The 20,600-nt window shown below is 44.5% G+C and overlaps 1 protein-coding gene across 10 annotated transcripts in view; it reads left to right on the top strand.

Annotated features, from left to right (window-relative positions):
• The window catches only part of SAP130 (Sin3A associated protein 130), a 33,963-nt gene that overhangs the window by 11,551 nt on the left and 1,812 nt on the right, over window positions 1–20,600 (top strand). For 3 of the 10 annotated variants that reach the window (XM_032764785.2, XM_032764787.2, XM_075068581.1), the window contains exons 6-19: window positions 540–664; window positions 3,299–3,423; window positions 4,249–4,399; window positions 4,799–4,889; window positions 5,167–5,271; window positions 6,774–6,915; window positions 7,190–7,311; window positions 8,821–9,123; window positions 10,224–10,401; window positions 15,090–15,194; window positions 16,755–17,116; window positions 17,911–18,159; window positions 18,493–18,618; window positions 20,241–20,344. In XM_032764785.2, coding sequence (XP_032620676.1) covers window positions 540–664; window positions 3,299–3,423; window positions 4,249–4,399; window positions 4,799–4,889; window positions 5,167–5,271; window positions 6,774–6,915; window positions 7,190–7,311; window positions 8,821–9,123; window positions 10,224–10,401; window positions 15,090–15,194; window positions 16,755–17,116; window positions 17,911–18,159; window positions 18,493–18,618; window positions 20,241–20,344 — 2,288 coding nt within the window. Of the gene's footprint in view, window positions 1–539; window positions 665–3,298; window positions 3,424–4,248; window positions 4,400–4,798; window positions 4,890–5,166; window positions 5,272–6,773; window positions 6,916–7,189; window positions 7,312–8,820; window positions 9,124–10,223; window positions 10,402–15,089; window positions 15,195–16,754; window positions 17,117–17,910; window positions 18,160–18,492; window positions 18,619–20,210; window positions 20,345–20,600 lie in introns of all 10 variants that reach the window. The other 7 variants (XM_032764791.2, XM_032764782.2, XM_032764789.2 and 4 more) reach the window with 3 other exon arrangements.

Raw genomic sequence — 20,600 nt, forward strand, 5'->3', positions numbered from 1 at the left:
CTTTCTTTCACATGTAGTGCCCTCCCCCCAGCAGTATAACCTACTCTGTCTTTCCTGAATATTTTATGCCCTGGGTATTACTGTGTCTTATTGATTATCATTGTTTCACCAATTTTCTGTGATGCCTGTTAAATTGATATTCTTATTTAATACCAGTCACTAAAGTTCACCCATCTTAGTATTTAAACTTCTAGCATCTGTATACAAGCACTTACAAAATTTGTCATTATTTAGTTGTCTGCCTTCAGGTGATGTAAATCAATGAGACTTTTTTTCATTTGACTGTTTCTCTTCAGTTCCTATTTATAGTTTATCAACTTCTGTCCTCTCTTCTTTACTAGGATATAGAGACTCCCCTTTAATAAACCCACTAAGGATGTCTCTGTTTGAACCATGTGCTCCTCTGCCCTGTCGTCTTTCTCCCAGCCCTTAGTTTAAAAACTCCTCTACAACCTTCTTAATTTTACAAGCCTCTCTATATATTGTTAAGTCAGTCATTTTGATACGTTTTGCAATAACACATGTGATTTGTTCTTCAGGTGCGGCAGCGGCTGCTGTGATGTCCAGCTCTAAAGTAACCACAGTTCTGAGGCCAGCTTCACAGTTGCCAAATGCAGCTACAGCTCAACCAGCTGTTCAGCACATCATTCATCAACCAATCCAGGCAAGCGGCAATCATGCTGTATTGCAGACATTCTGTTACTGTTCATTCAGAGATCTTCCTTGCTTTTAGGAGGAATCCACCCAGAACATGATATTAGCATCCTTTATTTACTGGACTGTTGGCATTCTCAACCATTGTTTCTGTTTTTGTTACTTAGACACCCCAGCCTTATGAAGCTGGTATTGGCAGCACTATGCAGAAAGCTTTACAGGCTTTTTTGTAGGCTAACTATGAGCTGGAGATTAATCAGTTTGTAGACAGTTTAAAGGTCTGTAAACTCTGGAGAAGTCTTCATTCTGAATATGCTTGAAAACTTTATATAAGTCCAAAAAGACCTGGCTTGAGTTTGTGCTGTTACTTTATACTCAAACTTTAAATCAGTTTGATGGGGGTGATATAAATATAATACTGGGCCAGGAAATATATATATTTAAAATGAGATGGTGAGGGGGTGCGTGCTCATGTGTATGTCAGATTCCACATAATGTTGTGCATATTTTTATAGTTATGTCCAAATGTAACCACATTTGCATAACTGTCTATAGTATATATTACGTTTGGTAGTTTTTTAATTTTTTTTTAAATAATGGAGATATCCTATCTCCTAGAACTGGAAGGGATCTTGAAAGGTCATTGAGTCCAGCCCCCTGCCTTCACTAGCAGGACTAAGTACTGATTTTTGCCCCAGATCCCTAAGTGGCCCCCTCAAGGATTGAACTCACAACCCTGGGTTTAGCAGGCCAATGCTCAAACCACTGAGCTATCCCTCCCCCCTTAGTCATGAATGGAATGCATCAAAATAAAATAAAAAACAAAACAAAATAAAAAACATATTTTCTAATAGCATATGGAAGCTCTGAATCATTGGAACAGTTTGCGTACATATCTGATCTTTTAACTGCTTTTGATCATCAAATACCTCTGATGCTTCTGCTCTGAAAACCAGGCCAGCGCTTCTTAGGAGCTCACATAAGAGTTTTATAGACCGGGTACCAGGGCTGGCTTTAGGCCAATTCAACCAATTCCGTTGAATCCGGCCCTGCCCCTAGAGGGCCCCATGCCCAAGCCCTGGTCCGGCATACCAGCAAGAGCCAGTGCGCCGCACTGCTGTGGCCCGACTTCCCCAGGGGGCAATTTAAATGGCCTGGGGCTCCCAGCAGGGGTTGGAGCCCCAGACCCTTTAAATTGCCACCAGAGCCCCACTGCTGGAGCCCTGGGGTAGGGCTGTGAGGCTCTGTGGGCTATTTAAAAAGTCCAGGGTTCCCGTTGCTTCTACCGCGCCGGAGCCCCACCACTTCCCCAGGGCTCCCTTGCCTATTTAAAGGGCCGGGGCAGTAGAAGCAGGGGAGCCCTGGGCCCTTTAAATAGTCCCCAAGCCCCAGGGACCATGGTGGGGGAGGGAGGAGGAGGGGGCACTCACTGTACAGAGTGGGTTGTACCCTCGTACCTGCACCCCCTGCCGGCCAGCAGCCAGCCCCTGCTGCACCGCCTGCCCTGTCGGCAGCCAGCCCCTGCTGCACCCCCTGCCCTGCCTGCACAAGCTCCTGTCTGCAGTCAGCCTCGCACCCCCTGCCCTGCCCACAGCTAGCCTGTCTCCAGCCAGCCCCGCACCCCCTGCCCTGTCTCCAGCCAGCCCCGCACCCCCTGCCTGCATCCAGCTCACCTCCAGCCAGCCCCTGCCACACCCCCTGTCCTGCCTGCACCAGCCCTGCACCCCCTGCCCTGTCTCCAGCCAACCCCTTGCTGCACCTGAAGCCAGCCTGTCTCGGACTCCTCTGTCTCCAGCCCTGCCAACCCATGCCGCACTCCCCTGCGGCCCAGCCCGCCCACCCCACACACCCCTATCTCCAGCCAGCCCTGTAGTCCTTGTCCTGCCTGCAGCGAGACCCTACCTCCAGTCAGCCCCTGCCCTGCCTCCAGCCAGCCCCATGTCCACTGGTGCCCTGCAGTTCCCAGGGCAGTAACCCTGCACCCCTGCTTCAGTGAGGGGGGCAGGGAGCAGCTGGGACCCACACATGTGCATACCCTAGGGTGACCAGATAGCAAGTGTGAAGAACCAGGACGGGGTGGGGGATAATAGGATCCTATATAAGAAAAAGACCCAAAAATCGGGACATCTAGTCACCCTAGCACACACCAGGGAGTGGCGGGGACCCACACATGTGAAATGGAGCTCATTTCTAGTTCAGGCCCATCTTTTTGAAAAAGAACTTTAGGTAGGTTTAACAAACATCTGTATTTTCCCAAACATGTCAGGCTTTTGGGTTCTTAAATGACAATCCGGGAGGAAAATATGGACGTATGGTAACCCTGTTGGTACAAAAAATACATACTGTGGCACATCCCTGAAATCAGAACTTTTTATAGGGAACTGGTTGCTAACTAATGAAAGGCTTTTTTGAACGTGTTTTTTTTTTTGTTTTTTTTTTTTTTTTAAAGTCATCCCTGCCGGGACCCCACCGAAAATGTTCAAATTGGGCCCTGCACTTCCTAAAGCCGGCCCTGCTGGGAACATCTCTACTTGCCAGTATTTTATACTGAGATCTAGGAAATTTGGCTTTATCAAAGTATTTCCCAGCTACTTTCTCAATTGCATCATTGTGACTTACTTTTATTATTCTGTTGTCTTTACAGTCTCGTCCTCCTGTGACGACATCAAGCCCTATCCCTCCTGCTGTAATAGCAACAGTCTCTGCCACAAGAGCTCAGTCTCCAGTTATTACTACAACAGCAGCACATGCTACAGAATCAGCCCTGAGGTAAACGCATAAGGGAAGTGTCTTGAGGAGCCCCAAGATTCCTGACATTCACATAGACAGCATGAAAGGGAATAGAGAAGGCTGATACCCCTGTGAATGTCAGAAATACTATATAGGAGTTGAAGATTTCTCTGCTGAGGTCCAATTGATACAGCACATGAGTATGTCAGGAGACATGGGTTCTTTGCTCTGCCAATGACTTGTGTGACTTTAGGCACATCACTTAAGCTTTGTCTGAGTGGGTTCATCTGTAAGACAAGGAAAGTAATGCTTAGCCATTGTGTGAAATGCTTGCAGCTCTGTGAAGGAAAAATACTGTACCTGCTAAATATTGTTTTCCATTCCGAGAGAGAAAAACAGCTAAACAGGAACTCAGGAACTAAACAGGAACTTGACCAATTTGTTTCCCAAGGAATTGGGTTTACTGGTCTGCCATGGCAGCACCTGGCTAATTCAGTCCCATCCTCTTCTAGCAGAAGTTGCTGTAGAAAATGGCATATGAGTGTTGGAATATTCAAAATATCTCGGGGTGTGGGGAGGGGTAGAAATTGAAATTAGCTTGTTTTGCTCATGTTGGTATCTAGATACTGAAGAATCTGTGTGTTCCCACCTGTGGAAGACGCAGAATAAGAATTATACAGCAGGCACTTCTGCAAATTCTGTGACTGTGTTAACATGGATTTGATAGTAGTGTAGCCCTCAAAGAGAAGACAAGTGGAGTCTGATGTCCCTGCTTCCCAGTATCGGGAGAGCCAGTAATCCTTGTTTAACTGTCTGGATACTAAATAAAGATTACTTCCCTGAACGTCCTTTCTCTTTTCCCAGTCGGCCCACTCTGTCCATCCAGCAGCACCCACCTTCTGCAGCTATTAGTATTCAGCGCCCTGCGCAGCCGCGGGACACAGCAACTCGGATCACGCTGCCATCTCACCCAGCCATAGGAACACCAAAACAGCAGCTCCACACCATGGCTCAGGTAAATCCCATGAGATGAGATCAGTGTTGTTTCTTCCACAGTTCAGGCTGTGAGAAAGTTGGGATTTTTTGGGTCAAAAGTTAGGGACACAGTTGTTCATCTTTGTGGTTTTGGTGCGGTCAGTGCAAGTGGTGTATGGGCAAGGGGCAGGCGTTTGTGTGGGGGGAAAGGGTGTGTGTTGGGAGAAAATCATGGCCCACAATTGTTTTTTATAGCCTTATCCCATATTTTTTTCTTACTTTGAACCACAACATCCAGAGTAAGTGATGAACAGGGTTCAAAGTTAGGCTTGAAATCTGGTGTCCTGTTCTCTTAGGAATAGCTGCAATATGATTTTAAAGCAAATAAAATATAAAATGTATCTAAATTTCTCTTGATATGAAACTTCCTTTTCTCTAGAAAACCATTTTTAGTACCGGTACTCCGGTGGCGGCAGCAACAGTGGCACCCATTTTGGCAACCAATACTATTGCGTCAGCAACCACGGCCGGTGAGTATTCACAGCTCAGTAGTGGGACCAACACGTCTCCATGATGTTGAGAGGTGACAAAAGGTGGCAGAACATCTTCGTTCTGCAAACAGTCATCAGAGATCCTGTCCCTAGTTAGGATGTGAATTGTTTTTGTTGAGGAGGGTACAGGGGGCAGGGAATGCGTGGATAGAAAATTTCTGGTGCTTGTTCTCTAGTTCTCTCTGTGTGTTTAGGATATGGATATTAGGGTGATGTAACTGTATAGAAATCTATAGTGTCACTCTCTGTCTTTCAGGTTCTGTGTCTCATACCCAAGCTCCTACAAGTACAATTGTCACCATGACAATGCCCTCCCACTCTTCCCATGCCACTGCTGTGACCACCTCAAACATCCCAGTTGGTGAGTGATTTCAGCTTCTGATGGAATGGGTGTAATTCAGTGACATCTCTTTACACATACATCCAGGATGGTCTGGGGCATCTATGTATTACTAGCACATTAAACAAGAGAAATAACAAAAAAATCAATCCAAGTTGGGAGAGACAAACAAGTAGATTTGATAAGCCCTAATATATTTTTTTAATGGTGCAGGGAGAGTTCTGGAAGCACTTGGTTAGTCTAATTAACTATTGGAACTTCATACCATGTAGTATGATGTATTGAGGATATGTCTACTAAGGGATATAAATGTGTCTTCCTTAGTGAAGGAGTAAGTTCTCCTTCAGTGTTGCTAGAAGTTTTTAGCTGGAGCCTAGTTGCATCTGACTGTGTGTTTTGAGAGCAGGACACTTAATCCAGTTTATCTCCTCACTCACTGTCTTAGCACCTAGATGTGAAATATGGCTGAGACATCTGTTTCCAACAGTGTTGCTCAGAAGCTCTTAAAATTGTTGCTGCTGACTAAAGGTAGTGTTGCTAACTTTCAGGTTAGAAAACTATCTTGAGTTAGATGTTTTGTTTCATAGAGGAACTGTTGTAAAACTAGAGCACTGGCAGGTCTGTGGCTTTATTTCTGTTAGCCAGTTCTTTCATGAAATCCCTACTGAAATACAACCTCTTGTTTTTCTGTGCTGAGATGGAGAATGGTAAATGGGGTATGCTCTGTCTCTAGGGAACCTCTATCATGGCTGGAGATAAACTCAACTTCTGACTAGCAGAAACTCCAATATCGAGTGTAAAATGTTTTGTTTGCCTTTGTGGTCAGCGTACCTTACCAAAACCTAAACTCCAGAACCTGTAAGCAAAGCCAGTGATTAGCACAAATATTATCAGCAAAGGCCAAGTACCAAATTTCTGCATCTTCACCTGCCTGTTCCACAGCCCGCATCCCAAACAATAAAGGTCTAAACTTTTGCCATATTTAATTTGCCTTTGAATGTATTCCAGCAAGCTGTGTCTGTCTTCAACCACTTATCTGTGGAGGCGGTTGTAGTTTTCTTTAAAATCTTCCTGTGAGGCATGGGAGGGAAGCATGGTCTCCATTCACCAGTTGCAACTGGAGAGTTCCATGATCCTCTTGGGTTTTGCTTGCTCTCATTAAAACTTCTGTCCTTCTCTCCTTTTCCACCATATGGATTGGTCCCTGAAGATCTGTCCACTCAAGCTATTGGCAAGGGAAAAAAGGGCTGATCATGGAGAATTAAGATTATTCAGGGACTGAGGTCACTTAATTTGATATTATGTATTTTATATGTGCACTTAGAGCCCAAGGGTCACACATTACAAATGAATTAGAGTTTCTATTCCTTCTCTGATTCTGCCCCGTTAGTGAAATAAAAAGATTTGTTCATTTTCACTGAGGAGAAGAAAGTTTAATCATCTGGATTTCAAACTTTCCTTTTCTGCATCTGCTCTCTTCTTTGTTTTGGCTGTTAATTGGCTACTTGTTTTTCATTATGCAGCTAAGGTGGTTCCTCAGCAAATCACACACACTTCTCCTCGGATCCAGTCTGATTATACAGGAGAGAGGAGTAATCTCATTCCCATATCTGGACACCGAGCATCGCCAAACCCCGTTGCCATGGAAACGAGAAGTGACAACAGGTAGGTGGGAAACAATTCTTTAAGTGGAGCGCCTGGCTGCTTCTCTGCGAAAGGCTTATCATATGCATGAATCGACATGATAGCTACTGCTTAAGGGGGTCTGAGGTTTCTGAATTTATTCTAGAGATCTCTTTCAGCTAGCTAGTCAGGGCTAGTTGATACTCTTGCTTAGGGAGGTTGCAAAGATTAGAGGGGGGTCTGAGCACTAGGATTGAAGAGGTGGGTGCAAGTTGTAATGATTTGTCTGACACTTGCTGTATCTTCATATCTGTAGGCAGTCGGTGCCAGTCCAATTCCAGTACTTCTTACCAACGTACCCGCCTTCTGCCTACCCTTTGGCTGCACACACTTACACCCCCATCACCAGCTCTGTGTCCACCATCCGCCAATACCCTGGTAAGGAATTGCCATGCAAGTGACTTTTAGAGTAGTCTTGGAGCAGCAATAAGAGCATGCTAGGCCTGACTGATAGAAGTGTTCGGTGCAGTTCAAGGCACTGGTTCACAGAGATTCTGCTAAACAAGTTTGGGTGTTTATCCAGACCCAAACCTCCTTGATAGGTCTCCCATCATCCATGTTCTAATAAGCCAATTTAATTTTGTAATATTCTCACTCTGTTTACCTTACATACATACACAGTTTTGCTGATGAAGCTGTGGGTCTCCATAACTGGGAGTTGTTCTGGCCTAAGATGTCACTAAACTCAGTACACTAGCCCCAGTGTTATTTGTTGTGATACTACATTCGATTTGCTGTCCACTGTCCCCCACTTCAGTTTTCAATGTGTTGTTGCATTTATGTATTGAATACATAAATGCATCATGGAAGGTGAGGTGCAAGGAAGAATCTGGAGGCCTTTGGAGCAGAGTAGGGGACAGTTAGGGTGTTCGGCATGAAATGTTCATTGGTGAAAATTAACTGTATAAATTAGGGTTTAGGCTTCAGAGTTAACATTTCATTGAGGAAAATGGGGCAGTTCGCATCTCTGACTATTGATTCAAGCAGCTGCAGACTCAAAAAATACAACACTATGTCAGTTCTTGTCATCATGGTTAACATCGCAATCATGAGGGCTAGAAATATATATGTCTTTTGTATATGTTTTACATAACGGTTAAATTCTGCTTCATTGTGGGTGCTGGATAATGGGTTGGGCTTAAGAACAAACCAGTTCACCCAGTTGTACTGTCAAGTATTTAGGATTAGAGAAAATTTAAACTAAGCCATATTTTAAAAGCTTTCCACACTTGGATTCTACTTCTCTCTTTTCTTTTGTAAACTATCACAGATATTTTTCTTTTTTAATTCACATTAGTAGGCTCAAAACTATTACCAGTATACAAGCCTGTCTTTTTAAAATAAATGCTTCAGTGCTGCTCTTTCCTTTTTTCAAAAACTGAAAATATTTTGTATCTTGACGCTCAAAGGACTCTCTTTAATAACATGTCAGTGGCAAAAATAGAGACCAAACTTTCAGGGGTAGTATACAGACTTCAGTTGCAGGATTCAAATGGCTAATTTTTAAACTTGTGAGTTAAAGAACAACTTAACAGTATTCTTTCAAAAACACGGGCTTTGCTCCCTTCTTCCTGTTGTATCCCACTTTCTAATTAGTTTTGCAATTAAGTTATAGTATCTTGTAGCAACAGACAGACGTAAATGCAAAATTAAGGCATCTGAAATTGTTATGGCTCTCAGCAATCTGGAGAGTTAATTTGTGATGGGAAAAATCTTATTCAAATTTTGTTATCTTCAGCAGTAGCAAGGAGACTGCAAAATGTTAAGCAAATTGCTCCATCTTAAATAAAAATCCAAATAGTGTTTCGAACCCCTCTTTATGCACCACAGGAAAATTAAGTAGTTCATTGGGGTGGAAATAATCAATGTTCATGTTACTGTTCTCAGTTTCAGCTCAGGCCCCCAACTCTGCCATCACAGCTCAGACTGGTGTAGGAGTGGCCTCCACTGTGCACCTCAATCCCATGCAGCTGATGACTGTAGATGCATCTCATGCCCGCCACATCCAGGGGATCCAGCCAGCGCCTATCAGTGCTCAGGGGATCCAGCCAGCACCTATCAGTGCTCAGGGGATCCAGCCAGCGCCTATCAGTGCTCAGGGGATCCATCCAGCTGCACCAATTGGCACACAGGGACTCCAGCCTGCACCAATCAATGCTCAGCAGCCACAAACAGAAACAAAGACTTCAGGTAACTTCAGCCAACTAGGTCCATGCTATGTATGGGCTCAGTTCAAGGGAACAACGTAGCCTTGAATTCACCTCCAGCTTCTTGATCAACTGAAGTATCTTAGCTAGTCTAACTCTCTGGGAAGCCACACCCTGATGAGAAATAGTATTTATATTATACAAACCTTTTATAAAGCTACAGTGGTAATACAATAGCAGACATTGAATACACAAATATGGACTCTCTCAGTAGATTTGTTTTTGTATTTACGAGCCAAAACTACATGATCAGGTTGCAAGTAGATTTTAGTGATTTGGTTTTTTAAGTTAGTGTTGGTCTGACGATGTTATGACTAAAGCCCTGGAAGTGCCACTGCAGCTGAAGAACCTGACAAACCTTCTCTGCATGTGGATGATTCTTCACAAGAATGGCTTGCTCTTCTCACAGGTAGGATATGTTGCCTATAAATTGCCCAGGACATGAAACCCATTACAGTCACGCTTTGAAATGTGACTGCAAAATACCTTCACCAGCTGGACCTCTGAAGAAAAATCCCTCGTGTGAGGAAAAATATCAGTCCAGTTATCCTGAAGACTTTCTGAGGAAAAGGCATCTCGCATCTCAGAGACCACACTAGCCCCCTCCAGAGCTGGCTGGCAAGCAAATATTGTCCAGTATCTACTTCTCACCTGTCTAAATGTCCTGAATCAGTGGTGAGCTGAGATGGCCAAACACACCTGGCAGAAGGTTAGGACACAGCACTATGAGACAGTGCCTTATTTACAAGTAATAAGCATTGCCAAAGACATGCAATTCTTATGCATATAGTGATACGTTCTTCCCTGGGAAGCTCTGCCCCTTCCATTTCTCTTGGAATGCTAGTCTTACCTAGCAACAGTTGTTAGGCAGGTGATGCCTTCCATCTCCCCTAGAGAAGGTTGTTATTAAATTGCTTTTTACAGCACTACACTTCAAAACTAGGAGAGAGCTTGGGGAGCAAGTATACGAATACCTACTTTCCCATCAAGTGTTTCTTTTAATAACTGCTGCTTTTCTCATCTTCTCTTTGTTCTGTTCTGTGTGTCTCTCCTTTTCTTTAATGTCCTTTTTGTCCTTTCCAGCAGTGGTCTTGGCAGATGGAGCCACCATTGTAGCCAATCCTATTAGCAACACATTCAGTGCAGCTCCAGCAGCGACCACAGTGGTACAAACTCACAGTCAGAGTGCCAGCGCCAGTGCACCAGCCCAGGGCTCATCCCCACGCCCAAGCATCCTCCGGAAGAAACCAGCTACAGATGGGTGAGTAGCACTTGACTTGGCATTCAATTGCTCTTCTGCTCAGGCTAGTCCAGGGGTGCCCAACCTGCAGGCCATACATGGCCCACCGGAGCATTTCATAAAACTTGCATCCTGTTTCAATGCAGTATACTAATGACCGATTCATTAGCGTTTTGTCGTCATGATCACATCATTTTAGTCTACACAGCATGTAAATAGACAATCCTGTACATAGAAACAACCCATCTAAACACACATGAAACAAGCTGAACTTAAAATATAAATCAGTACAGGTGACTGTAAATCTTATTAAAATATGTAGAATCTGTTTGGCCCACACACCGTTGTGCTTAGGATGATGGCGCCCTCCTGTGTAATAAGGTTGGGCACCAGTCGTCTAGTCCAAGTAGACGAAATGTGTGCTTCAGTGACTGTGGAAAATTTAACCAGTGCAAGATGCAAGTAAGATGCCCATCTCTATGAAAGACACACTTCATCCAGGTTGCATTTTTGTCCATCCTGTTTTAGAGCAGATGATTGAGTCATATCCTGTTGTCACTAATGGGATGTATAGGAGAATTTGACTCCAGTTCTTAAATATGACCTGCAAGGGGAAACAAAATATTTGAGCCACTTCCTTTTTGCTTCATGGTCTTTTTAATTAATTAATTAATCAGGTTTTGTCTGCCCTGTTTTTCCTGGAACACTTTATGGACAACTGCAGAAGGAGTAAGATGATAACACAGAAATGACAAGTGAAACCTGATTAGCAAAGAGAGGAACATAGCTTTAACTTAGACTGTTTAAAACCCCTGCTTAATTCAAATGCTTGAATAAATAGGGGAAGAACTCTTAGATTCAATAACTTATTTCTTGCAATTTAAGGGCTAAAAAGGTTTGCCTTCAACTTTTGAGACTTTCAATGAGTTCTCCAAGACTAGACTTGACATACTTGTGTCAAGGTATTTCCCACTTGAACTTTAGCGTCCAAAAAGTGGGACCTGCATGTACCCTTCTAAGCTTAATTCCTAGCTTAGACCTGATAGCGCCGCCACCAGTCAAAATATAGTGTGGCACACTTTCTGTTCCCCCAAACCTTCCCTGGGGAACCAAGACCCAAACCCCTTGGTCTTAAAACAGGAGAAATAAACCATCCCCCTGCTTCTTTCCCCCACCTGTCCCTGGTGAGTTCAGACCCAATCCCCTTGGTCTAAACAAGGGGAAAAATCAATCAGGTTCTTAAAAAAGAAGCTTTTAATTAAAGAAAGAAAAAGTAAAAATTATCTCTGTAAAATCAAGATGGAAAATGTTACAGGGTATCAGCTCATATAGACTAGAGGGACTTCCTCCTCCTTAGCCTGAGATTAAATGTTACAGCAAACAGAGGTAAAATCCTTCCAGCAAAATACGCATTCACAAGTTAAGAAAACACAAAGACTAATCCGCCTTTTCTAGGCTAGTACTTACTATTTTGAACACGAGAGACTGTTCAGAAAGATTGGGGAACCTGGGGTGCACATCTGGTCCCTCTTAGCCCCAAGAGCGAACAACGAACAGAACAAACAGCACAAACAAGACTTCCCTCCACCAAGATTTGGAAGTATCTTGTCCCCCGATTGGTCCTCTGGTCAGGTGTCAGCCAGATTTACTGAGCTTCTTAACCCTTTACAGGTAAAAGAGACATTAACCCTTAACTATCTGTTTATGACACTTGGTATTTAAGGTTAGATGCAAAGTAATGCACATTGGAAAACTTAATCCTAACTATAAATATAAACGATGGGTTTAGATTAGCTGTTAACCCTCAGAAAGAGATCTTGGAGTCATGTGGATATTTCTCTGAAAACATCCACTCAACGTGCAGCGGCAGTCAAAAAAACCTAACAGAATGTTGGGAATTTATTAGGAAAGGGATAGATAAAAAGACAGAAAAATATCATATTATCTCTATTTAAATCCATGGTACGCCCACACCTTGAATACTGCATGCAGATTGAGTCCCCAAGTTGACTGTGCGCTGTGGAACTCCTTGCCTGAGGAGTCATCTCTATCGTATCCCCCCTTAGTCTCCTCTTTTCCTTGCCTGAGGAGTCACCCCATCTTAAAAAAGATGTATTGGAATTGGAATAGGTACAGGAAAGAACAACAAAATTTATTAAGGATATGGAACAGCTTCCATATGAGGAGAGAGTATTAACACAGTAACTGCTCGTTTAACGTTGTAGTTATGTTCCTGAAAAATGCGACTTTAAGCAAAATGATGTTAAGCGAATCCAATTTCCCCATAATAATTAATATAAATAGGAGGGGTTAAGTTCCAGGGAAATTTTTTTCACCAGACAAAAGACTCTGTGTGTGTGTGTGTGTGTGTGTGTGTGTGTGTGTGTTTGTGTGTACCAGTTTTAAACAGTTTAATACTGTACACAGCAGTGATGATTGTGAAGCTTGGTTGAGATGGAGAAGTCAGAGGGTGGGATATTTCCCAGGGAATGCCTTACTGCTAACTGGTGAACAAGCACTTGTCTGAGCCCTCAGGGGTTAACACATTGTTAATGTGGCCTCATACTCTACAAGGCAGCACAAATAGAAGGAGGAGAGACAGCACGGCAAACAGAGAGAGACACCCTCTGTGAGAATGAGAGAGAGAGAGATGCGCATTGCCCCTTTAAGTACGCTGACCCCACTCTAAGTAAATTGCCTTTTTAAGTAGATCAGCAAGTTGAGACAGAAGCTGCTGCTAGCAAGCTCTCTCCATCCTGAGCCCTGTTGTGTCCCTCCCTCCTTCCCCCCTGCCCCACTCTGTGGAGATGGGATAAGGGGGAGGACAACACACCCTGATATTAGCCCCCCTTCCTTCCCTCCCTCCCTCCTTCCACCACCACCACACACAGAACAAGCAGGAGGCTCCTGGGAGCAGCTCCAAGGCAGAGGGCAGGAGCAGCACATGGCAGTGTGGGGAGGGAGAGCTGAACTGCCGGCAATTAATAGCCTGCTGGGCGGCTGCTGCACATGGAACTTTGGGGAGCAGGGAGCTGATAGGAGGGCTGCCAGTCGACCCCGGTTCCAAGCCCCCACCAGCTAGCTCCAACAGGCTGCTCTTTCTGCAAGCAGTGGACAAAGCAGGCAACTGCCAAACAACGTTATAAGGGAGCGTTGTGCAACTTTAAATGAGTATGTTCTCTAATTGATCAGCAATGTAACAATGAAACAATGTTTACTGTTAGAGGCGACTAAGGGGGGATATGATAGAGGTCTCTAAAATCACGACTGGTGTGCAAAAAGTAAATAAGGAAGTGTTATTTACTCCTTATAACACAAAAACTAGAAGTCACTAAATGAAATTAATAGGCAGCAGGTTTAAAACAAAGAAAGTACAGTAGAACCTCAAAGTTTCAAACACCTTGGGAATGGAGGTTGTTCGTAACTCTGAAGTGTTCATAACTGAACAAAACATTATGGTGGTTCTTACCAAAATTTACAACTGAACATTGACTTAATACAGTTTTGAAACTTTATTATACAAAGAAAAATGCTGCTTTTCCTTTATTTTGTAGTAGTTTACGTTTAACATAGTACTGTACCATATTGGCTTTTTATGGGCGGGGGGAGGGAGATGGTTCTGCTGCTGCCTGATTGCATACTTCTGGTTCCAGGTGAGGTGTGTAGTTGACTGGTCAGTTTGTAACTCTTAGGATAAGTCCATCAATGGTTATTAGCGAGGATGGGCAGGGATGCAAAACCATGCTCTTGAAGTGTCCCTTGCCAGAAGCTGGGAATCGGCAATAGGAGAGAGATCCCTTGATGATTATCTGTTCTGTTCATTCCCTCTGAAGCATCTGGCATTGGCCACTGTTGGAAGACAGGATACTGGGCTAGGTGGACCATTGCTCTGACCTACTATGGCCGTTCTTATGTTTTTTATAAAACAGAGAAACTTCCCACTTTTTTAAAATATAAATCATAAAACAAGGGGGACAGTAGCCCAATTTTGTCTTTTTATGTAGGTCACATTTAAAGGTCTGTTGCTTCCTAGAATGGTTCGGGTTTGTTTGTTTGGGTTTTTTTTGTGGGGATTGGATAGTCTCAGAATTAAACCTTATAGGAATATTCAAGTATTTGATAGTGATAAGACTCTTGTGTTTGCCAGACTCACTAGCTGACCAACATAGCATTTTGCTGCCCTGTGATAAACGCACATTCAGCCTGCAGGATTCTGCTTCGTAAGCTCATAGCTGAGAGCCATGTTAGGTTGTGGTGGTTTGCTGAGCCTTGGGACAGTAATGGAAAAATGGCTGGCACCGCCCAGTGCTGGTAGATTGCCCATTCTCCACAGTTAGAGGCTGGTGGCCTCAACACAACCATGGGTGGGCAAGATGAAAGTAAAATTGGTAAGGATCCTTGGCGCTCTGTGGAGAAATCCTCAAAATGGGTGAGAGGAGACTGATAGCTTGGACTTACCCTTTTGGGGAAATAAAATATGACGCCTTGTTTGAAGAAATACTAGAAGCGAATCCTATTCATGTATCTGATCATAAGTTTACTAATCCATCACCACCTTAGGAGTGCAATGCAACTAGCACAGGAAGACAAAACCTATTCCACTTGCAGCTGCAAGAGATCCAGTCTTTCTTCCGCCTTCGTTGGCGTTCACGTCGCTAAGGGCAACGTACCTGAGCGGCAGCAGTTTCAAGCTTATTTATGTCTTCCAGACTGGCAGTCCGGAAAAGTCTGATTCCGCCTCAGCCTTCTGAAGTAGCTAGCACCCGCGTGGAGAGCTCTGTGCGGAGCACATCTGGATCACCCAGACCTGCTGGGTAAGGATTTCAAACAGCAAACTCTGCATGACATCACCTCCTGTATAATGGATCAAAGCCAATGGAATTTAGTTTAAGGAGAGAACGGTGTGTAAAAGATGTTGTGTAAACATGACACAAATTCATTATGAAGTAAAATAGAAATGTAAAGGAATGACTGTATTACACCAGAGTTGTATTTTTAATTGATGTAATTGTTCTGGTGCTTGCACAAGATCCTAATCCCTTAAAATATCTCATTATCAGATCAATATCTTATTGCATTTACCATTTTAGAGTACGGCCAGTTAATTATTTTAACATGGATTGCTTCATCAAATGTTTATTTAAAAGGAAGGGCTTCATAATATTTCTGTTTGGGTTTGATGAATAGAAAACTCATTCATCACAGTTATTAAAGTGTTTTCTATTTGACTAGCCAATTAAGTATCAGTTAGCTCCCTGCTGAAGGAAGTTGACTAGTGTTGGTATCATTATGCTTATAAAAGACAGGCTCAGCAATCACCACTGATAATGCACAAAGGAAGAAAATCCTGGCATTCTGTCTAAAAGTAAAGCAAAGGATGTAGAGCTCGTAGTTCACAATGCTTGGAAATGAATGCTGCATAGAGTTCAGCTAGAATTGCCTTGCCAATTACATGATCCAGATCCAAGAAGAACGTGTGTCATTACCTCTTTCTGTCACCTCCCCTGCCATAGATTTATCTTCTTTAATTTGGACCGAGTCATGAGATTGCTAAATATATATATATCAATGGCTATTAGCCAGGATGGGCAGGGATGGTGTCCCTAGCCTGTTTGCCAGAAGCTGGGAATGGGTAACAGGGTGGATCACCTGATGATTATCTGTTCTGTTCATTCCCTTTGGGATCTGGCTTTGGCCACTGTCAGACGACAGGCTATTGGGCTGTATAGACTTTTGATCTGACCCAGTATAGTCATTCTTAGATTTTAGTATTAATCTTCTAAGAAAGCGCTCTTGGTGAAACAGCACAAGAAATCAATCTCCTGTAACTTGTGAAATCAGTGTAAACGACCTGGATGTCACTGAGGGCATGTCTACCCTTACCTCGGGAGCAATCGATCCAGCATGGGTTGATTAATCGCGTCTAGTGAAGACTTGATAAATCGACTGCTGAGAACTTGCCTGTCGACTCCAGTACTCCACTGGAGTGAAAGACGCAGGTGGAGTCGACAGGGGAGCATCAGCAGTCTACTTACCTCAGTGAAGACACTGCAGTAAGTAGATCTAAGTAGGTCGACTTCAGCTACGTTATTCATGTAGCTGAAGTTGCGTAACTTAGATCGATTTGCCCCCCACCCTCCCAGTGTAGACCAGGCCTGAGTTAGGGATGAACTTTTTGAGCTAAACGTTCCACAAAGTGTTTCACGTTACTGAGGTATACATCATGTACTGTGGCAGAAAAAATGGGTTTTCTAAAGGAGCTACCTCCAAAGCTCAGTTCATTAACTTTACAGACTTTGTCTGCGGTAGAAAGTCATGGCAGCAGGACTTAAGATGTTGAGTGGATTAAACTAACACTAGTTTTTATGTTTTAGTGCCAAGCCTAAACCAGAAATCCATGTCTCTATGGCTACTCCAGTCACTGTGTCTATGGAGGCAGTGTCCAATCAAACCAGCGAGCAGCCCACCATTGCAGTCCCACCTACCTCTCAGCAGCCTCCATCTGCCATTCCAACAATTATTGCAGCAGCTAGTCCACCTTCTCAGCCAACAGCACCTCTGTCAACCATTCCAGGAGCAGTTCCACCTGCTCCAGCCACTTCTACCACAATTATAGCTGCTCCGCCACCTCCATCAACTATGAGTGGGGCCCTCTCCACAGTATTGGGACCCCCAGCACCAGAGATAAAAATCAAAGAGGAAGTGGAACCTATGGACATAATGCGACCAGTCTCAGGTAGCCTTCTGATTAAAGTAACTGCAGTCAGTCCTTTTTTGGGGAGTGATGGTAAAGGCCTGATCAAAGCCAACTTGAAACTCCCTTGGATAGTGGTACAGCATGCCAATCATAGGGTTGCTATCAGAGTAATTTTAAATAATTTCTAAAGGTTCTCTTGTTCCTGTTTTATTTCAGTGTAAGTCCAGAGTCTACAAACTTGTTTGAATCTTGTTTTCAGTGACATGAATGGGCATGAAGTTCTGATGGGCTGGTGTTCCAGTGATAACTGGAATGGAAAATGAGGGTCCTGTTGATTCCTAAGCAAGGGTTTGAGATCAGTTTTAGTCATACCAGGGGAGGGCATTGTAATGCCAGTGACTATGAACTGTCCATCTTAAATCTAAGAGTTTGCAGAGTGGCCAGTGAACCCCTTCCATTTAAAAATTAAGCCTAGTTCTTTGGATTTTCTTGTACAATTGTTTGGATACCCCATGTGCCTGGGGAGGAGGCGAGACTGAGGTAACAGCAGAGCGGTAAAATCCTGCTTTAGTCATACAAAACTGATATAAAACCCCTTAAGCATAGATTTCCTTCTTCTCTATAGAAACAATGTTTAAGTTCCTTTTCCTTGGACAGCTAGCACGTTCTGTTCTATCACCCCTTCTTTCCCCCAGTAAAATGAAATTATTTTCAGGATAGATATCACTGGGACAGCACTTAGACAGTATTAACTTGTCACTTTCACACTAGCTGACATAAAGTTGCGCTCTCTGTCAGGCTCTTAAGCATTTCTCTTTCTGTATCTATTTTAGCAGTTCCTCCATTGACTACAAATACCATGTCTCCATCTCTTGCATTGCTGGCCAACAACCTTTCCATGCCCCTGAACGACTTGCCACCTGGTGCCTCACCAAGGAAAAAGCCCCGGAAGCAGCAGCATGTAATCTCCACAGAGGAAGGAGACATGATGGAGACTAATAGCACTGATGATGAGAAATCCACTGCCAAAAGTCTGCTGGTGAAAGCAGAGAAGCGCAAGTCACCTCCAAAAGAGTATATAGGTAATGGCATCTCTGATGGTAACTGCTTTCTCTGCTCAAATATCTGGTCTTCTCTTTTCCTCCAAATTAGCGTCCTTTGTTCCCTGCCTCTACAACGAGACTTCCGTTAAACAAGAAACCCGAGTTACGAATTAATAGTTAGTCCTTCCATTGTGCATTTCAAAACATCCGTTTCTCACAAGCTCCATCTCAGTTTCATCTGTAAAATGTTAAGTGACTCATTCAGTCCCAGAGAGGGAGTTGGCACCTGAGCTGCTTCCTGGTCTTCTGCTTAAATCACTGGATCATGCCAGTCTCTTCTAGTTGAAACTGCTTGTTTCTCTTGGCTCTTAGATGAAGAAGGTGTCAGGTATGTCCCTGTGCGTCCAAGACCCCCTATCACACTGCTCCGTCACTACCGCAACCCCTGGAAAGCTGCCTATCACCACTTTCAGAGATACAGTGATGTCAGAGTGAAAGGTCAGTTTATTTTTTACAGGATTTCCTATTGCCCATACATAATGCTGGGAACAGTTGCCTTATGAGTGGTTGTAGTCATATAGACAAAGGAGTTAAATAACGGGAGAGTGGCAAATAGAACTTGTTTCCTGTTCAGGTATGTTCATCATGTGAGCTAAAGGAAAACTTCTAGCTACCGAGCAATGATGCTATCTCGTCAGACCTCCTGACGGTGGAGGGAGACAGTCGCACTTAAACAGCCCTGACCTTCCACCCACCAGAGGGAAGTCATATACACCAAAAGTAGCCAGCATATTATACTTCTGGGGGAGTTTTGCACCACTGTGCGTGCACAGAATTTATGTCCCCACAGATTTCTTTGCTTCCCGGCAGAAAGTGACTTTCTGAAGGGGAAGCAAAGGGAAGCTGCAAGAGTGGTCATGTGACCATACCCAGCTGGCAGAGAGGTAAATCACTGTGGGGCAGGGGGAAGGACTGGGAAAGACCTGGGGAAGATCCAGCTGGTGGCTCCTGCCCTGCATCTGGCTCAGCTGCTAGTCCCAGCTGGGCTGGGGAGGACAGGACTTCCTCTTCCCCTGCATGGCATCTGGGGCCCTGTCAGACCCACCCCTAGATTTCTCCCCTGGCTCTAGAAAGCTCTGCAAACTCTCCTGCTCTTCCCCCCCCCCGCCTCCCCCGCAACCATCACACCTCAGCTCAAAGGGGAGGGATCACTGTACAGGGAGCTGCACCCCCATCCGCCCAACCCCCATGCATCCAGACCCTCCCAATGAGTCTAACACACACACACCTTGCACCCAGAACCTCCCCAACAAACCCCACTCCCCCTGCACCTGGACCACCCTGACAAGCCACCTGCACCCAGATCCCCACCAAGCGCCAGCTAGCTGCATCTGGATCCCCACCGCACTGAGTCCCCCACCTCCACACGCCCTGCTGCTGAGCCCCAACCACTTTCACCTGGACTCCCCTGCAGAGTCCTATTACCGTTGCACCCAGAACAAGCTCCTGTGCATGTAGATCTCCCCGCGCCCAGATCCCCGCTGAGATGCCTCCACCCAGATGGCAGACTGAGGAAGCAGCATAATCTGGGCAGGCACCCAGAGCAGCTGCCTGCCCAGCTCCCTGCCCTGAGTGCTGCTTTTACACAACTGGCTCCTACCCTGAAGGGAAAACAGCTGTCACGCAGCCCCAGAATTACATGACTCTGCTCCTTCCCCGCTCCAGCCCCTGCCTTCAACCATCCCCTCTCCCCAGCACTGAGGGAGTTGGACCAGAGGAGGAGCAGGGCTGGGTTGCCCTGTGTTCTCCTCCGCAGGTACAGAGGAAATATTGTAGAGGCAAAAACATAGACCAGCCCCCACACTATGTCTATAGTGGGAGCACTAACCCTTATTGTTGTCCGGTCACCCCTCCTGCTTACCCCAGTTCTGCTGCCCTTACTTTCACATATGTGTGAAATCTTCAGATATCTGGTACATGAGTGGATATTGCTGTCCTGACCAACTGACCTGTGTTAGGTTCTTATTGGAGCATGTGGAGGGGAAAAAACAATGTTACAGTATCATAACTGTCCTTTGTTCCTATGTTAGACGCATCAGATTTGTGTTCTTCGGTTTTAGAAGAGAAGAAAGCTATGCTGCAGGAGATTGCCAATCAGAAAGGAGTATCCTGCCGTGCGCAAGGTTGGAAAGTCCATCTCTGCGCAGCACAGTTACTGCAGTTGGTAAGTGAATGGGGTTTACCAGTTGAGCTTCCCACAACATGGGGAAAGTAGGAGTACTCCTAGATGAGCATTAGCTGTTTTGTAAGCATCACAAATTAGAAAAACACATCAGACACTGGAGTATCTCAGACTGTTTGGTCTGTAGGGAGTTGGCCATATGCTGTCCAGTTGTAGGAATGTGTAGTGTGTGCTTCAGAAACTTCAGAGTGGTGGAGGTTTGAATCCAGACATAAAAGCTGATTCATTCTGTTCAGAT

The sequence above is a fragment of the Chelonoidis abingdonii genome, chromosome 8 (assembly GCF_003597395.2).
Source record: "Chelonoidis abingdonii isolate Lonesome George chromosome 8, CheloAbing_2.0, whole genome shotgun sequence".
Taxonomy (NCBI): Eukaryota; Metazoa; Chordata; order Testudines; family Testudinidae; genus Chelonoidis; species Chelonoidis abingdonii.